The following is a 19,443-nucleotide window of genomic DNA, read 5'->3' as shown; positions in this document are numbered from 1 at the left end:
AAGCAACTGTTCAAAGCAAATGCAGATCTCTTTTAAAAGACATTCTTTTAAATTCTCTAAGTAGAAGAAAGCTAAAGCTGATCATTGAGCAGCATGTGCCAGTCTGCCCTTTGCCTGGAGGATCCATGGCAGGCGGTGCTGAGCTCTTGTTCTCATTTTCTAAAGCACTACAAATGACACAAGCTGGATTCTTTTCTGTGTGGGTATTGTTGTTTATGGCTGACCCAAAAATATTTAGCTCTAGTCTGTGATCTGTTGTCCCTACAGAAAGGAGAAGAGAAGCTTTAGGAGAAGTTTGCCAGCAACAATAATCAGGTTCCAGGAGAACTTGATTTGAGGGTAAGGACACCAGTAGGGATTTGATATGGGGCACTACCTTCAGCTGTGCCCTTTGCCCATTTCCCAAATGTGCCATATTGAACTCTGACATTCAGTCTGGCTTTGATTAACTTGGAGCAGTTGCTAACATGGTTGATGTGACACCACAAGGATGTTTATGGTGTTCAAAGTGCAGAACCCACAGGTGTGAAGGCCTTTTGGTGTAAGTACAAAGAATGGCCTGATGAACACAAGTGCAGCCCTGGGAGCCCCCTGTCTGTGTCAGCTCGTTTCCAGCCTGGCCCCACTGAGGCAGCAGATGAAACTGTGATGGAGGAGACATCACTGTGGAAGAGAAACCATCATCCCTTCCCAGTGGGAAACTTCCTTAGTGCTGATTTGGAGCACTGTGGCACAGGTGAGTGAGATACGTCACTACTGGGAAATGACCACACAGGCTCAACCTCTTTGCCTTTTCCACCACAGCTTCAGAATCTATCTATCTATCTATCTATCTATCTATCTATCTATCTATCTATCTATCTATCTATATCTATCTATCTATCTATCTATCTATCTATCTATCTATCTATCTATCTATCTATCTATCTATCTATCTATCTATCTATCTCTATAAATGTATCTCTATATATATATATCTTGCCTTAGTTCTAAGGTGTTCTCAACAGCCTTCCCCTCTGGTCAACTCCAGTCTTAAATTGCAATTATTTGCCTTTCTTTTTCTTTAGTTTTCTCTTATTTTGATCCATAATCAGCTGGGGGGTTTTGTGGTGTGGTTTCTTGGGCATTTGGGGGTTTTGTTGTTTTTAAAATCTTGCCTTGAGCTACTCCTTCCATGTTACTTTTCTTTAGGATTTGTGTTTGTAACACCAAGAAGTGCTCTTCCTGGTAACTCTGCTTTTACAAAGTACTGACTGACGTCACTACAGTTACAGCAGATGTGTGGATTTGCAATCAAGTACAGGAAAAGACAGGGGTTACTCTTCAGAAACACAAACCTTTGGAGATGCACAATCCATACTTCTGCTTCCTAACTGCATGCCCAGCTTTTTGTTGCTCAAAATGTCTATTTGAACTATGGGGTGTCAGAGACACTGAGGCGATGGAGCTGGACCTTGATCTCTCCCACCCTGTGTAGTGTGAGCTCATTCTACAGATCCTGCTGGAATAAAAGTTTCTGTGCTTTGAAGAGCCATGGGCTCAGAGCCATACTTACACAGGAAAATATACTGTGTATCTCAAAGAAAGCAGGCTCCTGCTCAAGTAACTTCTTTTTTCCCCTTTGCCTTCAGCAGGAGTCCAACCATAGTTCCAGGAAATCAGTTTCGTGGCTTTTCAGCCCACTGAGAAGTGGACAGTTCTGTTACAGTAAAGTCTTCTGATATCAATCTAGGCATGTTGTGACTTATTCTTCTCCTTCACTCAGAAACAAGAAGTATTTTTGTAATTCCTGATTTATTTTCCCCAGTACACGATTTCTGATGGCAGGTTTCACCTCTATTTTGCAGCTGACTGGGAGAAAGGGAAAAAAAGCCAACATTCACAGCTTAGACTGATGACTGTGGGCTCTTGTTCTTGTGGAGAGGACTGGGATGGCACAAGTGGTGATCCAGCTACTTCTGCAGTACATCAAGGACAGTTTTTTGACAGAAGGGCTCAACAAGCCGAGTGGGGCTATGCTAGACATGCTGCTCACACATAAGGAAGGGCTGCTGGGAGCACTGACACTGCTGGCAGCCTTGGCAGCAGTGACTGCAATGTAGCAAAGCTTACAGTTCTGAGGGAAGTGAGGAAGATAAACAGTTGAACTGCAGTCCTGGGATTTAGGAGAGCAGACTTTGTTTCCTGCAGGCATTTTGTTGGCAGAATCCTGCAGGAGACTGACCTAAAGGGCCCAGGAGAGCTAGCTGCAGCACAGGAAGAGTCCATCCTGATCTGCAGGAAGCTGGGCAGACATGGGAGAAGGCCAGCATGGCTGAATGGAGAGCTCCTGACAAAGTCAGAGGCAGAAGGCAAGGACACAGACTGTGGAAGCAGGGATGGACTACCCTAGAGGAGTAAACACTGCCCAGGCATGCTGAAATAGGAACAGGAAAGCCAAAGCTCAGCTGCAGTTGGAATTAAAGAGGGATGTGAAGGACACTTCCAGTACATTAACATGGAAGGAAAAGTAAGTAAAATGTGGGCCCCAGTACATGTGAGGACAGGGAGGTGACAGAGGTACACTCATTGCTACTTTTGCTTCAGTTTTTAACTGGAGAGGTCTGTGCTTGGAGCTTTGGGCATAGTTTGGGCAGTGAGGTGCTATCCCCAGGACACCTGAGTGAAGGACTGCTTATCCTGCATCTCTGTGGGAAAAGCTGGGCTTGGTTCAAGGATACAGGCTGGTACCATTCCTGTGCAGCTGAGCACTGGAACACAGAGCAAATGATGCTGGGGAGTCTCCATTCTGGAGACAGTAAAAACTTAACAGGCTTTGAACAACCTGAGCCAGTCTTTGAAATTAGCCCTGTTTGAAGAGGAAAGGGAGTTGACCACATGATCTCCAGAGGACAATTTCAACCTAATAATTCTGCTGTTCTGTACAGTAAAAACAACAAAAATGTGGTTCTGGCTGCTGCGATAATCAATACTCAGAAGCTCAATATTTCTGTAGTTGAGCACTTTCCTCTGTAAATGTACAATATAAAATCCCCTGATGAGGAACTCACCTGTATTTTGGAAGTCCTTGGGGGCACCCAGAGGGAAGCTGCAGTGGAGCTCTGCCAAAGCAGCCACAGCAATGGCAGCACCAATCCCTACAGCTCACCCTTTGCTCAATAGCTGAGTGCATCCCAAAGCTCATGCCAGGGAGCAGCAGAGGGAAGCAAAGCCTTCAAGGAGCTGCTCTCAGCAGCTGTGTGCACAGGAAGCCTGTGGCACATCTAGGGATCCTTCCCAGCCTGTATTGCTCCTGTCTTTTCCCATACCCCAAGAATTCAGTCCTCTGGCACTCCCATTTGAAAGAGCACGTCCATCTGCCTGTTTCCCCCTGCAGGACAAATGGTTGTTCTGGAACCAGCTGCATATCTGACCTGCAGCCCCTGTTTTCCTTCATTACAACTCTTAAAGGTTCATTGTAGTCTATTTAGCCCTATTAAATTAGATAAAAGGCTTAAAGTACAAGTGATATTCTGTAGAAGGCTCAGCTTCTATCACAACAGGTCTTAAGCCTTTTAAAGAAATCTAATTTATACGACCAGGATGCTTTAAACAGATGAAAATAATTTGGTCCTTTGGTTCTTTATTAAAACTTATTTAGCAGCATCTCTAAAATGGAACCAGAATACTTCCAGGTGTTTGTCAAATCCTGTTTTTCTCAGCCACCAGAAGTTCAGTTTCCCTTACAATAGCTCATGGGAGCTCCTTGCAAATTATCCTGAAATATCATACTTTTAGGATCCATATATGTAGCTGGTACTATCATTATATGAACTGAGGATAATAACTTATTATGTAAATAATAAATACATGATTCATCATCAGAATATTTTTTCAAGTAAATAAATTGTGCTTCCTTAATAGTGAAATAGAATTTTAAAAAATACATTTCTAGTTGTAAATCAAATTGGGATTTGCTCTATTTAGTGATTTTTTTTAACCATTCCTCAATGAGACACAAATCCATAATTCCTGTGCTTATTCTTAAAATTTTAGCCTTAACATGTATTTCCTACTGTTTATCTTTGTTGATTACTAAAGGAGAAACATCCTTTGCCAGATGCTGGTTTCCTTGACCCAAACACTAACCTACCTACCTACCTACCTAGCAGTATTTCACTTGCTCCTTCTTTTCCTGTCAGTCTTCCTATCCTTAGGTTCTCACCTTCAAGAATGTATTTTCACATCTTTATTTCTCCTCTCCTGACCAGCCCTTCTCCTGCTTGTACTTCTCCACATTTCAATCTACACTTTCTCCTACGGGCTCTTTTTTAGGAAAAAAATTTTGCTAATGCTTTGCAAACTCTGCAGAAAGGCATAGAAAGACAAATGCAGGAATGGCTTGAGTAACTATGGAATGTTTTACTCAGGAGAAGGAGGTTTCCATCACTGCCTGGCAACTGTCATAAGAGGCAACTGTTAGAAACCTACAGTTCCTCTAACCTTAATTGAGACTAAAAGCAGGTAGCATAGTCAGTTTAAAATAACAGAGAATACAGACAGCACATGGTTGTACAATCTCTGCAGGTTGTACAATCTCTGCAGATGCTGCCTTTCTCCCACTTTATCTAAGAAAAAATTAAGTGAATTCTATTAATGTCTTGTGCTATTTTAGTTTTGGCAAATAGTTAAATATATTTAGCACTAGACTTTTCACAGGAATATTCTGCTTTACTACATGCTCATTTATCATTGTCTGATTTTATTTCATGGTAGATAGCTATATCTTTGTAGATTTCCTCAGTTGTTTTTTTTTTTTAGTGGGATGGTTTACTTGATTATGGTTCTCCTACTAGCAGTGGGTAGTACAGTCAAAAGCTTCTTTGATGTCTCTTCTCTTTTGTATAGGCTATGTTGCAAGACTCAATAATGGCTTTAAAATGTAAACTCTCTTACTCTCAGCTGCTGGCCACTGGTTTTGCCCCTCGTACGGGTGTAGAACACCGGGAACATCCTGGCAGCCCCTCACAGGGCGGGGATGAACCAGGGCTGGTGCCTGGGAACGGTGGGAGGCGAAGAAAATGGAACCGCCGGTGGAAGGAGACGTGGCTGGAGGTGAGGACACAGAATCGCAGTCCCTGGAGATCACCCGGCCAGCCCCGCTGCCAGGGCAGGGTCGCCTGGCGCAGGTGACACCGGAGCACAGCCCGGCGGGTTCGGAATGTCTCCGGAGAGGGAGACTCCGCCACCGCCCTGGGCAGCCTGTTCCAGTGCTCTGCCACGCTCAACGTAAGGAAGTTCTTCCTCGTGTTGAGGTGGAACTTCTTGTGTTTTGTTTTATGGCCAGTGCTACCCGTCCTGTCGCTGACACCACTGAAGAGTCTGACACATCCTCTTGGCATGGCCCTTTGAGACATTTACATGCATTGAGGGGGATACCGTGAGTCTTCTCCGGACTAAGGGGCCCCTCAGCACCCGCATAGGTGTTACAAGGGACCGACCGCGGGTCATTTGCTTTCCCCACGAACCAAGGCAGAGCCGGAACCCAGCGGGGAGCGAGGCGTGGCTGTTCCGGTGCTACCGTGACGACTTCCAGGAAAGTCACTCAGTTCTTCCTTCCCTTCCCGCTGCACAAGTGGAGCGTCCCGCGGGCTCCTCTGCTCGCCCTCGTCCCGCCCGTGCCCGCTCCCGCCGCCGCCGCTCCCCTCACGCCGCCCCGGCACCGCGGGATGGCGGCGGGCGAGGAGCAGAGCCGCGAGTACCTGCGGCGGCACCGGCTGCCCGAGCTGCTGCACCGCCTCGGAGCGCTGCTGCTCTTCCACCGGCCCGGTGCGCGCAGGCCCGGCCCCGCCGGCAGCGGGGGCGGCGGGGGCGGCGGGGCTGCGCGGCCTCCGCGCCCCGGCTGAGGCCCGGTGCCCGCGGGCACTCTGACCCTTGCAGAGCGGCCACGAGAGTTCCTGATCCAGGTGCTGGAGCGGGTGAAGGCTGGCAGGCGAGCCGAGGGCGAGTACCCGTTCCTCATGGACGAGGCCAACGTGGAGGCCATGTTCAGCCTGCTGGATGTCCTGGGCCAGGGCTCCATCCGGGCCGCGCAGTACAGGGAAGGTGCGTCCGCCCGCACCCGGCCACACCAAACTGTTCCCTTGCACAGAACTGTTCAAATAACTTCAAAGTTACCCATCTGTATACTTCAAAATGATCCACACAGCTGCCCACACAACCTGGAACTTGGAAAGTTGAAAAAAGTTACAAGTGGTTAAGTTTCCTAGTTTAAGTTACATGTTGTTATCCTCACACATTTACTTTCTATTAGATCTAGGCACCTTTAAATTTAAATTTGTCATTCTAAAAACTCGCATAAGAAATTCTCTTTTGTTAACTTTAGCCCTTAAAACTTTGGGACTGAGCACTGAGGATTTAGAGCTAAAAGATGATGTGGAGATCACACTGCATGAATTCAAGGAAGGAATGTAAGTTTAATTGAAATTGTGGTGTTGGTTTTTGGTTTGGTTTTTTTTTGGGGGGGGCATATACATAGGAGATACTTTACTGAGATTTATTTTTTATTTACAAAGCTTACATAATTAACAGATGGTTTAATTGCTAGTTTAAGCTCGACTGTGTCACTTTGCATTGCAAGATTTAAAAAGAGGTCACTTAGTGCCTGACCTTCTTGCCTTGCTGTAAGGTGAACTGAACTCCATGCCCTCCACTACCTCAGTTTCAGGATCCTCTCACAGTACCCACCCCTCAGGTCAGAGTGAAGTCATCAGGCAGCCCAGGGTTAAAATACTGATCTAGAAATGTGGAACAGTGAGACCCTGTTGTCATCTTTGTCAGGGGTGGCAGCACAGCTGGAGATGAAATAGGTTCAGAGTTCAAATAATTCCTCACAGTCAAGGTATGGTTCTAGGAGCAATTTTTTAGTAACTGTTGCAATTGATGAAATGTAAGGAACTAATTATCCTCATTATCTAACTAGAGATTTTCTTTTTCTGTCTTAGGAAGAAAAAGATGCTGGAGAGCTGGTCTGTGTATTAGTTTCAGCAGTGGTCTGCTGTATATATTAAAAACAGGCATCTTCCCCTAATTTTTCTTCTGGTTTGTCAGCTGTGAAGAGCTGATTTTAAGCAATATTCTCTTTTCTCTTTTTCTCATCTTCCCTGCCCTTCAGTGGAGCAATCAGCTGAAGAGGACAAGTGACAAGAACATGTGCATGTCCAGCAGGCACTGGAGGGAGTATAGTTAAGAATTGCTCTTCTTAATATAATTAGATGGTTTAAAAAAAAAAAGTAGAGATCTCTTTTGCAACTGAAATAGTATTTTGGAGTCTCCTCCTTCAGGTCATAGTTTACAGTAAAGGATTGTTACCTGTTGGCTCATCAGCACTGAATAAAATAAAGTTGGTTTTTGGCCTTGTGCTGCATTTTGGTTTTCAGGTATTTTTAAGGAAAAAACAACTCCAACAAGTTATGACAAATGTCCACATGTAAATGACCACATGCAGGTAGCACTTCCAAGTGGTATTTTCAAACTTAGCACACAATGTTCAATTTATAAGAAGAAACTTTTTTTAAAAATTAGGCTATTGTTTTTTCTGTAAAAGACTATCTTAATTTGTATGAAGAAAACAGTGACACATTCCTTCCTTCTGCATTGATTATATACATTTTAATACAGAACATCCATTATCTGGAATTTGGAGATCTAAAACATCTGTGTTTAACTCAAGACTGAGCAGTTCATAGGGAACATTAGCCCACGTTGTACAAAACTGCATTTATACTGTAAATACTCTGTTCCTTCGAATGATGCAGACAAGGCAGACTATTCCTTAGAGATGAACAGTTTTAGCTTCCAAATGCAATGGCAAGGTGGCCATGGAAAATAAGATCTGCACAGTTCAACACCAAGGTAGTAGCATTTTGAATTTTTTCTTTGAACTGTATAGAATAAGGCCTAAGATTCAATTAAAACAATCTCTCAGCATATAGAAATGAAAGAAAGAAGTATATTACAAGATATTCGCTTTGCTTTCTCTTGGGATAAGTAATCTAGACCAAGTTATTAACCATTTCTGAAGAAGTCTTTATTTTCCTGTATTTGGCCAATTAGCTCTCAAACTGAGAAGAATCTCAACATCCCTTTGAGCCAGTTTATAAACTCCAAGTTCATTTAGTGCTGCTGTTGCAGATGGCTGGCTGGGCTTTAATGGTTCATTTTCTGAAGCTGACTGCAGGACATCCTTCAGAAGCAAAGCAGAGCCAATATTCAGGTTCAAGATAATGCAGGCTTCTTTTATGCTAGAGGAAAAGTTACATGGATTAATGTAAGCAGCAGAAATTTAAGTGTAACAAAAAACCCTTCCATGCTCCATGTTGGTTTAGAAATATTCAGATTTCACCCCCAATCAGCTGAGGATTTTGATGCTGGACTATTTAGGACACTCTGGGCCAGAGAAATAGACTAACCAGAAATGAAGTAGCAGCTTCTCATCCCTGACAGCAACTAGACTGCCCCACAAGGCAATTCTGAGTAAAGTAGTCCTTCTAACAACAGTTTGTTGAGTTGTAACTGTATCTTTGACTAGTTTCTTTGGCCCCAGATTCAGAAGTTTGTGCCTCTTAATATTCCTTCCATGATTTTATCTAGACATCCTGACTGCACAAAATACTCCAAGACACATGCCATAGCCTGTTGCTGTGTGAGTTCATGCTGCAGAATCACTTTCCTAGTTGAAAACATCAGACACATAAATGATCCACACATTTAAATTGTGGATCAAAATTAATTGAAAATATCTTGGTTTTAAGTAGAACACTTGTATATCTCTAGACACGCCCTTCTGATACCAGTAGATCAGAAGTTTGCCTACTTACTGCTTGAAGTAGTTTTCTGGCCTCTTGCAGTAATGCGAAAATAGGGGGAACAAATTCCGACTCATGTCGAACTGGAGTTGTGCTGCTCCTCCTTCATTGAAATGATTTGCCATAATGATCTGCAAACACAAAGAGGTGCATCTGCTGTTTGAACCAGTCACTGACACCTACAGGGCGCTGCACAGGTCACACTGATACCCACCTCCTGATAGATGTGCAGATCCACTTTCTCTGCAAGCATTTGCCAGAAGATTTTGAACAGTGAGTGGCAGAGCTGCTGCTCCAGTTGCAGCAAACGGTCTCGCAGTGTCTGCAGCATCGGGCACGCCGTGCTCGACAAGGACATCACTGCTTGCTCTGCTTGGGAGGGTAAAGACAACCACCTAAAGAAACCATTGCACTGCAGTCATTAGAGTGAAATTATTCATGTTACAACAACTGAGTTCAACAAAGTACAACAAAGTTCAAATTACCCTTTAAAAAGAAATCTTACCCATTTACAATGTTCCAGAGAATCCTTTCCCATTTCTAATCTAAAAGTTATCAGTCTAATGCTGTGTTTGAATTTCATTTAATATTAAACTCATGCTTTAGTTATAAATCTCTGAACATGTCATTCTAGGGAACCCCATCGAATCTGAAAATTGTTGAGTTCTATTCCTTTTATTAAGTACTTCAGAAATTCTACTCAGAAGAAAATATTCAAGAAGCCCTAGGAGTCTGTTAAGACAGAACAGTCATGACAGGCCATTTTGCATAAAATCTTCAATACCACTATGAAGACAATAATTCCTGCTCAAAATAGAAATCTAGAACTATCCAGAATATTTCATAGGATTTTAAACTAATACATCTACTAATTGTGGAACTGCTTTGGAAAACATAGCATGACAATTGTCCCCAGGTAAGAATAAAGAGTATTTTTCAGAACTTACTACCCTGCAGCTTTCCTACTCCAGAAAAAAAAATTACTGCCTATTATCTATTCTTGCCTTTACTTACCTCAATATTTTTAACAGGAAATAATCCTGTAACATGCAAAGAGATTAAATAAACAGAATCACCTCTCTTTTTTGTACAGCTTTGCAGCATCTTTGACCTCTCTGAAGACATGATCTACTTGTCGTGTCAGCATGTCGTGCTTGAGGCGCTCCAGGAGGTTGATCATGTCATCAAAGACAGAGCTCTCCATGGATGCCAGCTGTCCCAGCTGGAGCTGGCTCATGGTGTCACTTTCTGCACGGACCTCTAGCTCAGCCTGCTGCAGCTGCAAGAAGAACTAGGCAAACAAAACCAGAGAGGAACACCACAGAAAATAATCTTGCTCCTTGAACTTTTCATTGGTACTTTGTTCACACAGTTGTAGAAAACACTCTCCTCTGGCACATTTATAAAGTTAAAAATTTAAGATTTTAAAAACACTTTCTTGTCCTTCCCTGTGGTCCTGATTTAGTTGAAAAACAAAACATGGTGGCTTAATCGTAGTGATGGAACTGATACACGTTTCAGATACAACAGCAGATAGGTAAAGGGAAGAGATCTAAAGAAATACTGAAAAGATATTTTAAGATTGACAGCAGCATGCTTTTAAAATACCCTACCTTGGTCTCCTTAAGATCTGCAAAAATAAACTTTAATTGTAATTATTTAGCAATGATTATTCATTTGAATCATAAATTTACTGTGCTGACAACAGCAAGAAAATGAATTTAGTTTATCGAGATCAATGTGACATTGTGGCAACAGCTTGTTGGTTTTGCTTTTAAGCAGATCAAAACACTAGTAGATGCAGTTAAACAACACGAAGGCTGCTATCCTACCAAGTCAAGATTATCCCCTGCTAGAGCCACAGCTTCCTGTGAAGACAGTAAGAATTTGGAGGCAGCCCACAGCCCACACAATGCCTTATTCTGCACGCTCCATGTGTAAAAGGTTTTTTGACCTTCAGCAGCAATAGCTGCAGAAAAGCTGCAATTCCTCACTAGGCCGTGCTGCCACCAGGCTGTTGTACAGCAGTCACTAATTCCCAGTTATCAGTGAGTGGCCTTTCTGGGCCACACCTGAACTGTGCTGCAACACAGATACACACATGGATCTGTCTAGGCTCTCCTGCCATGGGAAGAGTTCAAGCACCAGGCAAAGGCTGCTGCTCTGGTTCAGAGATCTTCAAAATCAATTCACCTTTTTTTACAATAAAAAGCATGTAAAAGAGACTAGGTTTTTTGGTCTCTTCAGGTTATTCCGTTTCCCAGGCTCTCTCTGCATTTCCCTAGAAAGTTTATAATTGACAGCTTAGGCTTCAAACAGTAACCTGTCCTTATTTATACATCTTTTACTAAATCCAAATTTATATCTCATTCTACTTTTTCAGTAATTAATTCTCCTGAATACACCCAAAAAGCACTGAAAACAAAATGTTTGTTACAAAACAAACATCCCAAGTCCATTTTAAAGTATTCTTTTCCTAAAGAAGAATATTTACTTTTACTTACTACATTGTCAGCCCAGTCTGCCAGCACTGTTGCTATGTAGTTAACAGCATTAAGGATTGCGCAGTATCGGAATCCCAAGGAAGCTCTTGTCTCTTCCTTCATCACTTGAGTTAATCGTATCCTGAAATCATCCACTAACTCCTTCTGTAGGCCCAGGAACTGGAGTTTTCTGGAAGCTGTTGGAAGATTCTTATACCTGTCTGGAAAGACATTAATAAAATGGTTTTAGGCTTTTCAACATTAAATAAAAGCTTTTCAAAAAGAAACATCACAGGCATCAGGTACATACATGCACCACCTCATGCCTGTGAGAACATCAAAAAGTCAGTATTTAGTTGTCAGTATTTAAAACAGCCAATATTTCAATGTTTGCAGGGAAACTGCCCATGCAAAAGCTAAACATGCAGACTTTCTTCCCTCTCCTGATTCCACGAGCAGTTTGTACTCTAACACTTGAGGCAATGTGTGATAACACCACACCCTCCAGCATGGCCCCTAAAGCATCCTCACACCGAGAAAGACAAAGCCATTGGAGATGCAATGGTCTCCTGAAAACAAATAACAAATTCGCTCTTATGTACTGTTGCAAAAAAAGAGAAGTTACTTAATAGCTTCTGAATTGATACAGATTCAAAAGAACTATTAGGATTTATTACTCCATTGCAACAAAGTATATTCTGCCAACTATGAGAGAATATGGTAAATATCAAATGTATATTTATAATTATTATTTTGCAAACATGTCACTAGGTCAAGATTACTCATGCATGAGTTAGTGTCCAAAATACAAAATGAACAGGAAGTTTTTATTAAACTGCAAATATCACAGCTTTGCACGTTTATTTGGTGACTACTGCTGACAATGAATATTTAGTAAACTATTTAGTAAAGAAGTCTGTTAGCTGAAGGTTTTTTACTGCTCATTACAAACAAGAGCAATGCCCATAGATATAATTACCTGTTATAACTAACAAGAGAGTCATAAAAGTTTCAGCACAGTCTGGAACTTTCATTTCATCTACATCAGTGATATCTTTGTACTGTGATATCCATGCAGCCTCTGAAGAAAGCATAGAGTCCATTTTCTGAAGAGCAACTGAAATGCAAAAAACTTATAAGTTAAGTTTTTAATTAAAAAAAAGTCTAACAAAAGCTCCTCTAAAGTATACTAACATAAAAGCCTTATCTCTGGTAAGTTAAATTTTGCATTTTCAGTTTATAAAAAATTACTGACAAGTTGTTTCATACAAAACCAGCTTTAATATATCTATTTGCAACACTGTTAGCAGAGTTAAATGCCAGAATTGATTGGGGGGTTGGTTTTGTTTTTTAATATTGGGCTTGCTCTTTTCCAATATATTTCTTCTTCATTTCTCAAAAACTAATACCTTGCCCTTATTTCAATTTAAAGTCCATCTCTGTCTGCACACACATAACATTTGTCTAAAACTAAGCCTACTTGATTGCATACAGCTCAGGGACAAGTGTTCCACAAAATACAGAGGCACTGTTGAAACCTAATCAATTTTTATTCAGAATAATTACAGAGCATAAAAATACATATGTTTTTGGCAGTAGCCCTGTCCAAGTGACTTATCCTGTTTAAGAAGGGTAGCTGTGTAAGTAGACACATACTTTGTGACTGTTAAATATAAAGGCCAACAGAATGCACTGGAAGCCTTACATTTTTTTTCCACTGTTAGCCACCTCTGGAAGCAGGATTCTTCTGACAGAATATGCATGCAGCTGGGAAGGCTGCTGAGATAACCATGGACGCTGTATAACTCTCTCTCAAATAGAAGGACCTCATCCACGAGGTGACAAAAGAGTGTATCATCATACAACAGGCAGGGAATATCAGCAGCCAACTTCTCCAAAATCAGCATTACTAGAGCACGAGAGAATTCAAGCTTTGGAAGGAAAGAAGTGAATGTCAGAGACAGGAAGTACTGACACGTGCAAACATGTACACAAGAAACTGCTACTAGACTAAGTCTCACCACGTACACATCTCAGTGGAAATAGGCCAAATATCTATCAGAAGCTGACTTTGATATTTATATTCACATTTACAATCCATTTCATTACTTACCCCAGCATTTACTGATGATCCTGCCTTGTCCAGTATTGGCTGGATTTTGTCATCAAGGAACTTTGAATGATTTCCAATCCACATAAGTACTTGTGTTAAATACCACTCAGGCTTATTTAAAAAGGAAAAGAAATTATTAAATGCATCCAAACATTTACTCAAGTGCTACTAGTATTTTAGGACAAATTTCTAAAAATACAACTCTCTTCCCCCACATGAACTCAGGTCACACAACTCTTTCACTCTGTTTTACTTAACTTTCATTTATATAAAAGCATTATCAGAAAAATATTTCTGGACTTGCATTGTCTTAAATGTAACAAATATTGTGTTTCTCAAGCAAAAGTTACATTATTATTTCTCCTTTCTCTACTGCTTTCTCACTCATGAGAGCCTTGTTTCTGCTCCATATACTTCCTCCTGTTCTCCTGTGTGGCCCTTATTTCTTGGTACAACAAAAAGGATGTGCTCTTGGAGAAAAGCTCTGCTCTTACTTTATTGTTATTGTACCTAACCTCAGCCCCACCTTCCCCCTAGAAGCAGGGAATCTATCACCCTCTCATTTCACATTTTAATGCCTTTAAGCTTTTTCAAGTTTCCACACCTAAAAGTATGGGCTGCAGGTTTTGATGAACTTCTTTCAGTGTTAGTGCAACTGGAAGCAGCTCCTGTTTCCTCACTGCCGACAGCTAAAGAACCTTCTGCTGAGGTGCACTCACATTCTGTGTGTCTGTTTCTCACCCCTGTATTCATTTTCACTTGTCTCATTAATTTTATCATGCTTGGGTTGTTGAGTTTTTTTGACAGTCCTTCCCCAGCTGGGCAAGGTCATTGTGAACTCTGAGCCTCTCCTCTGAAATACTGTTAATCTTGTCCAGGTTGCTGTCTTTTAAATATTTTACATTGATATTTTCTTTATTGCATTTCCCAAGTAATTACTAAACAAAAAACCCAAACCAAATTTCAGCAATGCCCTGTTGAAATATCTTTCTGACCTGACACTAGATTCCCTGTAACATTTTTTTAATAGGTTCTTATTTTTAAAATAGCTGTTCACCTATTGTTGGCAAATTCAATGTCTTCAACAGAAATTTTCCATTTGCTTTTAAAATAATTTTGTTCATATCTAAAACATGTTTTTCCCACTAGCATACACAACAGTATTTTAAAAAGATCTGTAGTAGCATCTGTCAAGATTGCAAATGTATTTAGATTTACACAAGATGGTGATCATAAGCAGACCTGTGCAACTGGACTGTTACAAAACAGCTCCTAAACTCTCCTCCAGATGTTGCAGTGGCATTAATGCAATGAAACCTATTCCAATGGTAATTCTCAGATAAAAATCCTCAGTCTTTGAAGGCAATTCACACAAGAAGTGAGTCAGTTTCCAATTGATAAACTCAGCATCTCTTCTTTTATGTCAATTTAAAAATTCAACCCATTAAAAAAATAATTATTTAACAGTATCTTTAGACTAATCACATTTCATATCCAACATTTTCAGTTACATGAAGGTAGCAAAACACAGTGCCAAAAATCAAAGTCACAGCCTTTGAGCTCAAGAAATACAGAGCAGTGCAAAACCACTTGCAACAAGACAGAGGAAATTAATCAAAACCTGTGAACAGATGGGAGTCAGTCTAAGATTGTAATGATGCCTTATGAGGAGTCTGGGCAAGTGAAAAATATTGCCTCACCCAGAGAAAATGCCTGTGTCTCTGAAAGGTCTCCAAGTGCTATCTTGATGTCTGTCCACACTTAGATAGGCACAAGAACTGCACTGTTTTGAAGAGTCCTAATTTTGGAAAATGTGAAATCTATACAATTTAAACACAGCAATCTAGAGGTTGCTTACAAAGCAATTTAAGAATGTCAAACCACTTTCTCCCATACCTTGTTAAGGACATTGGTTTGTTTATTTCCAGTGAAATGATACTTGAATCTTTTCTGAAGAGGATTCAGCATGATCTGTATTGGAAGGATGACTGGTGGTGAAGGGGGTAAAGAGTACTTTTCTGGCAATTGTTTGGGTTTGGTTAACAGCTCATCTCTAAGATTGACAGTCAAGGATGGATGTAAGTGTTGAATTACCCCAGCACCATCATTTCAATAGAACAGGTTTATAAAAATGAACACTGCTTAGTTCTACACTATTGACTGAAGGCAGTACTATGAAAACAATACAATTCCTTATAAAAGATACTCAAAATATTCCACTTTATTAGTATTAAATATAACTCAGGCCTTTAGGGTTTATTTTTTCAATGACAATATATGTCCCTTAAGTCTGTTTGATTTAGGAAACTTGCAAGAACCCAACAAAGCAACATTTTCAGAAACAAACACAGTGGCTGTCCAAGAGACACACTTATTCATATTTGTTAAAGGAGGATAAAGACTCCTGGATTAATAAATGCAACACATGATTTCCCATTTTCATGTAATGGATTTAAGTGAGCCAAACCTGCCAAACCAAAATTGTTACCAACTCAGGATTGTGCACAATTGCCTTGCATCTTTCCACTATGTGATTAAAAAAAAAAAAAAGCAGCCACAAGCCACAGTCACACACAGACACACACATACACAAAGGCTTAGTTGAGCTTTAGTTTTAACTGATTTTTTGTGAATTAATCAGGGACAGAATGAGCAGTAGTGCCCTCTGAGCAACCTCAAAGGCAGACTATGATTGCTGCACAACAGAAATCCTCCTGCAGTCTCCCCTTTTTGTAAAGTCTCCTTCCAAGACATGTATGTTTTCCCTTTTTTTCTTTCTGGGGTGGGACATATTAAAGTGATTAAAGGTTATTTCACATAAGGCTATAAAAGAAAAAGAATTAACTGTGTCTAATAAAACACACATCACCATTTTTTCATTAACATGCATGGGTAATGATTCCAAACAGTGTAAGACCAAATCCTCATGCAACCTAAACTGTGAGCTACCATGAGAGCATTGGATCTGATGACTTGGAGTTAAAATGTTGCTACTGACAAAAAGGACAACTTTGGCACTTGGCAGTTTCTAAATGCCAACTCCCCCCCCCCCCAAAAAAAAAAACCCCAAACAAACAAAAAACCAAAAAAAAAACCCAAAACAAAACAAAAAAAACCAAACCACTACCACCACCACCACCACCAAAAAAAACCCAACAAACCCAATCCCCACAACATTCAATTGTTAATACAAAGTAACATAAATTATCTTCTGTCTTTAGGGCGAATAAAATTTAAAATAATTCTTCTTCAGGACATGCATCTCTAACAGTTTTTATTCTTGCTAAAATACACTGCAAGAATTTAAAGGATACGAGGTTTGCAGTTTCAGAAGCTGACAGAACAGCATCTCCAGGTTGCTGTACACCTCAGGAGCGTTGGCTGGTGCAGCAAGGCCAAATGCCTGGGACTGAGGTGGCCCCACAAAGGGCCAGCGGAGCTGTGTCAGCACCTCCTCAAAGTCACTACAACACAAAATAAGCACTTGGACACCAACTGACAGAACAACACAAAGATGAGGGAGTCACAGTATCTCTCTTACCTTGTCAATTTGTCCTTAAGGATTTTATGCCAGAATTTAACAGTGGATCTCACAAAAGCAAGAAGATGAGAACAAGATGACTCCTGAAGTTTAATATCCAGTTCTGCCATGAATGCTAGAGTACTGGCTGCCTCTGGAACATTGTTGGTCATCAGATATTGCTGAATGCTATCACTATAAAACACCAAAAACACAAGGCCAAGTATTCATTAATGATAACAGAGAAGAATCATTCAGATATTGAAAAGTAAAGACAAAACTTTCCTGAATTTGAAATATTTTAATAAGGGGATAAACCAGGTCACCATTCTCAGAACATACATACAGCACTCAGAACTACCTGAGCTCTTCTATGCGAGAAATCCACTGGAGGTAGGCCAGGTGTCGCTCGATCTCCTCCACCTGACCTATCAGCACATCCAGATCCTCCATCCAGGGCTCAGCTTGCAGCAAGTGGCTATTGATGGACTCTGACAGAACAGTTTCCTCCTCCAGAAGCTGACTCAGAGACTTTTTGGAATCTTCTGCATTCTTTAAGGCATTCTGAATTCTTTTAGGGACTTCTGACGAAACTGTAAGTACCTGCATTGACGGAGATGTGTTAAGGCAGACATAAAACCACTGCACTGTGTAGAGCAGTGCCACTGTATATCAGGCCCACTGATACATTTAATTTAGTTAGAATCTCAATCAATCATACAGTGTGTTCAGAAGAAGAAAAAAAATGAAACAGAAAGATGCTTACCTGTTCTTCTAAATGCTTTTTGTTTTCAGATAGCTTTTCAATCAGGCTGTCTAGCTTCCCCAGGGAATCATAGTCATTTCCAAGTTCTCTTTCCACAAATTCAGAAACATAGTATGGGATATCACAGTGGTCTAGATCTCTAGTGACTTCTTTCTTTCTAACAGCAATGCTTGCCATGGCTTCTTCCTCTGCAATACTGAGTATATGACTTCTAATTAGCCAGACACTGAGACAGAACAAGCAAATATTATCTATTGAGGAACAAAACTCCATGAAAGCTGGGCAATTCAATTTAAACTGAGACTGAAATACCATATTCATGAATTATACTGTCTTAAGTGAGACAATTTGCTGGCTTAAGTCAGATCTGACAAAACCTTGCTGACATATCCAACTGGTGATTTATTATATATTAACTACTGAAGAGAAACACATCTGTTAATTTCTTCCTTCCCCAAGAGCATGAATTTTATTTAAAATAGTTCAAGAAAGATGTAGTTCCTACATATATAATACAGAAAATGTAATGAAAACTAAAAAAAAATGTAAAATGCTAAGGAAGATAATGTTCCACTTTCCCTTTTCACAAGTTTAGGAAATTTCAGAGTTACCAACTCATGACAATTGTATTACTAGCAAAGTACCCATGTGGGCCTTAAAATAATTTGGAAAGCAAATACATCACTGAAATATTTACCAAAAAACCCCCCACACACAGTATAACATAAAAGACACTTGCTGATCCACACATTTGGCAGCATCCAGAGAAACCTGACAGTGAGAGGATGTTCACAGCGAAACAAAAAAGGCAACAATGACAACTGTTTGGCTAGTTCAATCCTCTACTTCTTCGTGTTACTTTCTAAACACTATTTGAAAATAAAACCCGATACACTTGCACTTCGTCTGCTACTACCTTTAATTAAGCTAAAATCCCTATTAAAACGACAACAGCAGCGAGAAAGGGGCACAGCTGGTGAGCCTGAGTTGCAGAGGCAATAGAGAGCAGCAGGCAGAACAAACTGGGTGACCAAGAGTGCTGCAGAGGAATAATCGAATACAGAAAGCAGAGCAGAAAATTCCTGTTTGCAGCAATGTAAACATTATACAGCAGGAAAAAAACTAACCAAACGGTGCTCTTTGCATACATAGTGGAAGGGATCGGGTTACACAAGACAGGAACAGGTGTGTGGACGCATCCCTCCCGCCAGCTGCCTGCTCAGCCCCGCGGCTCAGCACCCACCTGGGCCAGAGGGCCGGGCCCTTCCAAGGGCCGGCTGGAGGCTCTGCGGGCTCCGGGAGGCTGCGAGCGGAGCGCCACCGACCGCGGCCCGGGCTGGGCGGCCGGGCAGCCCCTCAGCCGGGCGGCAGCTCGGCGAGCCCTTCCTCCCCGACCGCGGCCGACGAGCCGCCGCCTCCCCTCGCAGGACGGCCCCGCGGGAACGGGAGGGTGCGGGAGCCGCCGCCCGGAGCCCTCAGCGCGCTCCCCGCGGGTCCCGGCGGCCGCGGCACCGCCCCCGCCGCGTCAGCAGCGCCGCGGGTGAAGGAGCGCGGGGCGCAGGCGCGGCGCCGCTCCCGGGGCCCCGCTCCCCGCCCGCCGGCTCGGGGCTGCCCCGGCCCGTGCTCACAGGGACACGGCCCGGAGGAGCCGCGGCCCGCCGGCTGGCTCTGCCCGTGCTCCCGGGGACACGGCCCGGAGGAGCCGCGGCCCGCCG

General features: G+C 41.8%; 2 protein-coding genes across 5 annotated transcripts; one reads left to right on the top strand and one right to left on the bottom strand.

The window, feature by feature from the left end:
* Positions 1-5,622: 5,622 nt before the first annotated feature.
* On the top strand, positions 5,623-7,405 carry EFCAB10 (EF-hand calcium binding domain 10). Of its 3 annotated transcripts, XM_036401085.2 has the most exons (5): positions 5,623-5,808; positions 5,920-6,084; positions 6,365-6,449; positions 6,820-6,880; positions 6,984-7,021. In XM_036401085.2, exons 1-4 carry the CDS (start codon positions 5,709-5,711, stop codon positions 6,863-6,865), a joined length of 396 nt encoding a protein of 131 aa, XP_036256978.1. In that variant the 5' UTR covers positions 5,623-5,708; the 3' UTR covers positions 6,866-6,880; positions 6,984-7,021. The 3 variants fall into 3 exon arrangements, with proteins under 3 accessions (XP_036256978.1, XP_036256979.1, XP_036256977.1); XM_036401086.2 differs by lacking the exon at positions 6,820-6,880 and having other exon boundaries at positions 6,984-7,405; XM_036401084.2 differs by having other exon boundaries at positions 6,820-7,405.
* A 219-nt stretch (positions 7,406-7,624) lies between these two features.
* RINT1 (RAD50 interactor 1) lies at positions 7,625-19,220 on the bottom strand. 2 transcript variants are annotated; one of them, XM_036401081.1, is made up of 14 exons: positions 18,972-19,220; positions 17,729-17,924; positions 17,324-17,565; positions 16,984-17,157; positions 16,757-16,906; positions 15,339-15,495; positions 13,443-13,553; positions 13,035-13,260; positions 12,309-12,446; positions 11,351-11,550; positions 9,923-10,137; positions 9,061-9,241; positions 8,859-8,977; positions 7,625-8,282 (listed from the first exon to the last, which is right to left on the bottom strand). In XM_036401081.1, the coding sequence occupies exons 2-14, from the start codon at positions 17,903-17,905 to the stop codon at positions 8,069-8,071; spliced, it is 2,304 nt and encodes a 767-aa protein (XP_036256974.1). In that variant the 5' UTR covers positions 17,906-17,924; positions 18,972-19,220; the 3' UTR covers positions 7,625-8,068. The 2 variants fall into 2 exon arrangements, with proteins under 2 accessions (XP_036256974.1, XP_054370880.1); XM_054514905.1 differs by lacking the exons at positions 15,339-15,495; positions 16,757-16,906; positions 17,324-17,565; positions 17,729-17,924; positions 18,972-19,220 and having other exon boundaries at positions 16,984-17,066.
* Positions 19,221-19,443: the final 223 nt, after the last annotated feature.

This window comes from Molothrus ater, chromosome 5 (genome assembly GCF_012460135.2).
Source record: "Molothrus ater isolate BHLD 08-10-18 breed brown headed cowbird chromosome 5, BPBGC_Mater_1.1, whole genome shotgun sequence".
NCBI classification, from domain to species: Eukaryota; Metazoa; Chordata; class Aves; order Passeriformes; family Icteridae; genus Molothrus; species Molothrus ater.
Note: the sequence above shows the minus strand (reverse complement) of the source record. Positions and strands in the feature narration are given on the sequence as shown.

Excerpts from the sequence above, each read along its gene's own strand:
- RINT1 (XM_036401081.1), bottom strand. The coding sequence starts at position 17,905 with ATGGCAAGCATTGCTGTTAGAAAGAAAGAAGTCACTAGAGATCTAGAC. Across the intron at positions 13,261-13,442 it reads GATCATCAGTAAATGCTGGG|CTTGAATTCTCTCGTGCTCT; the intron begins GTAAGTAATGAA and ends TTCCTTCCAAAG. Across the intron at positions 8,978-9,060 it reads ATCTGCACATCTATCAGGAG|ATCATTATGGCAAATCATTT; the intron begins GTGGGTATCAGT and ends TTGTGTTTGCAG.
- EFCAB10 (XM_036401084.2), top strand. The coding sequence starts at position 5,709 with ATGGCGGCGGGCGAGGAGCAGAGCCGCGAGTACCTGCGGCGGCACCGG. Across the intron at positions 5,809-5,919 it reads GCTGCTCTTCCACCGGCCCG|AGCGGCCACGAGAGTTCCTG; the intron begins GTGCGCGCAGGC and ends TGACCCTTGCAG. Across the intron at positions 6,085-6,364 it reads GGCCGCGCAGTACAGGGAAG|CCCTTAAAACTTTGGGACTG; the intron begins GTGCGTCCGCCC and ends TGTTAACTTTAG.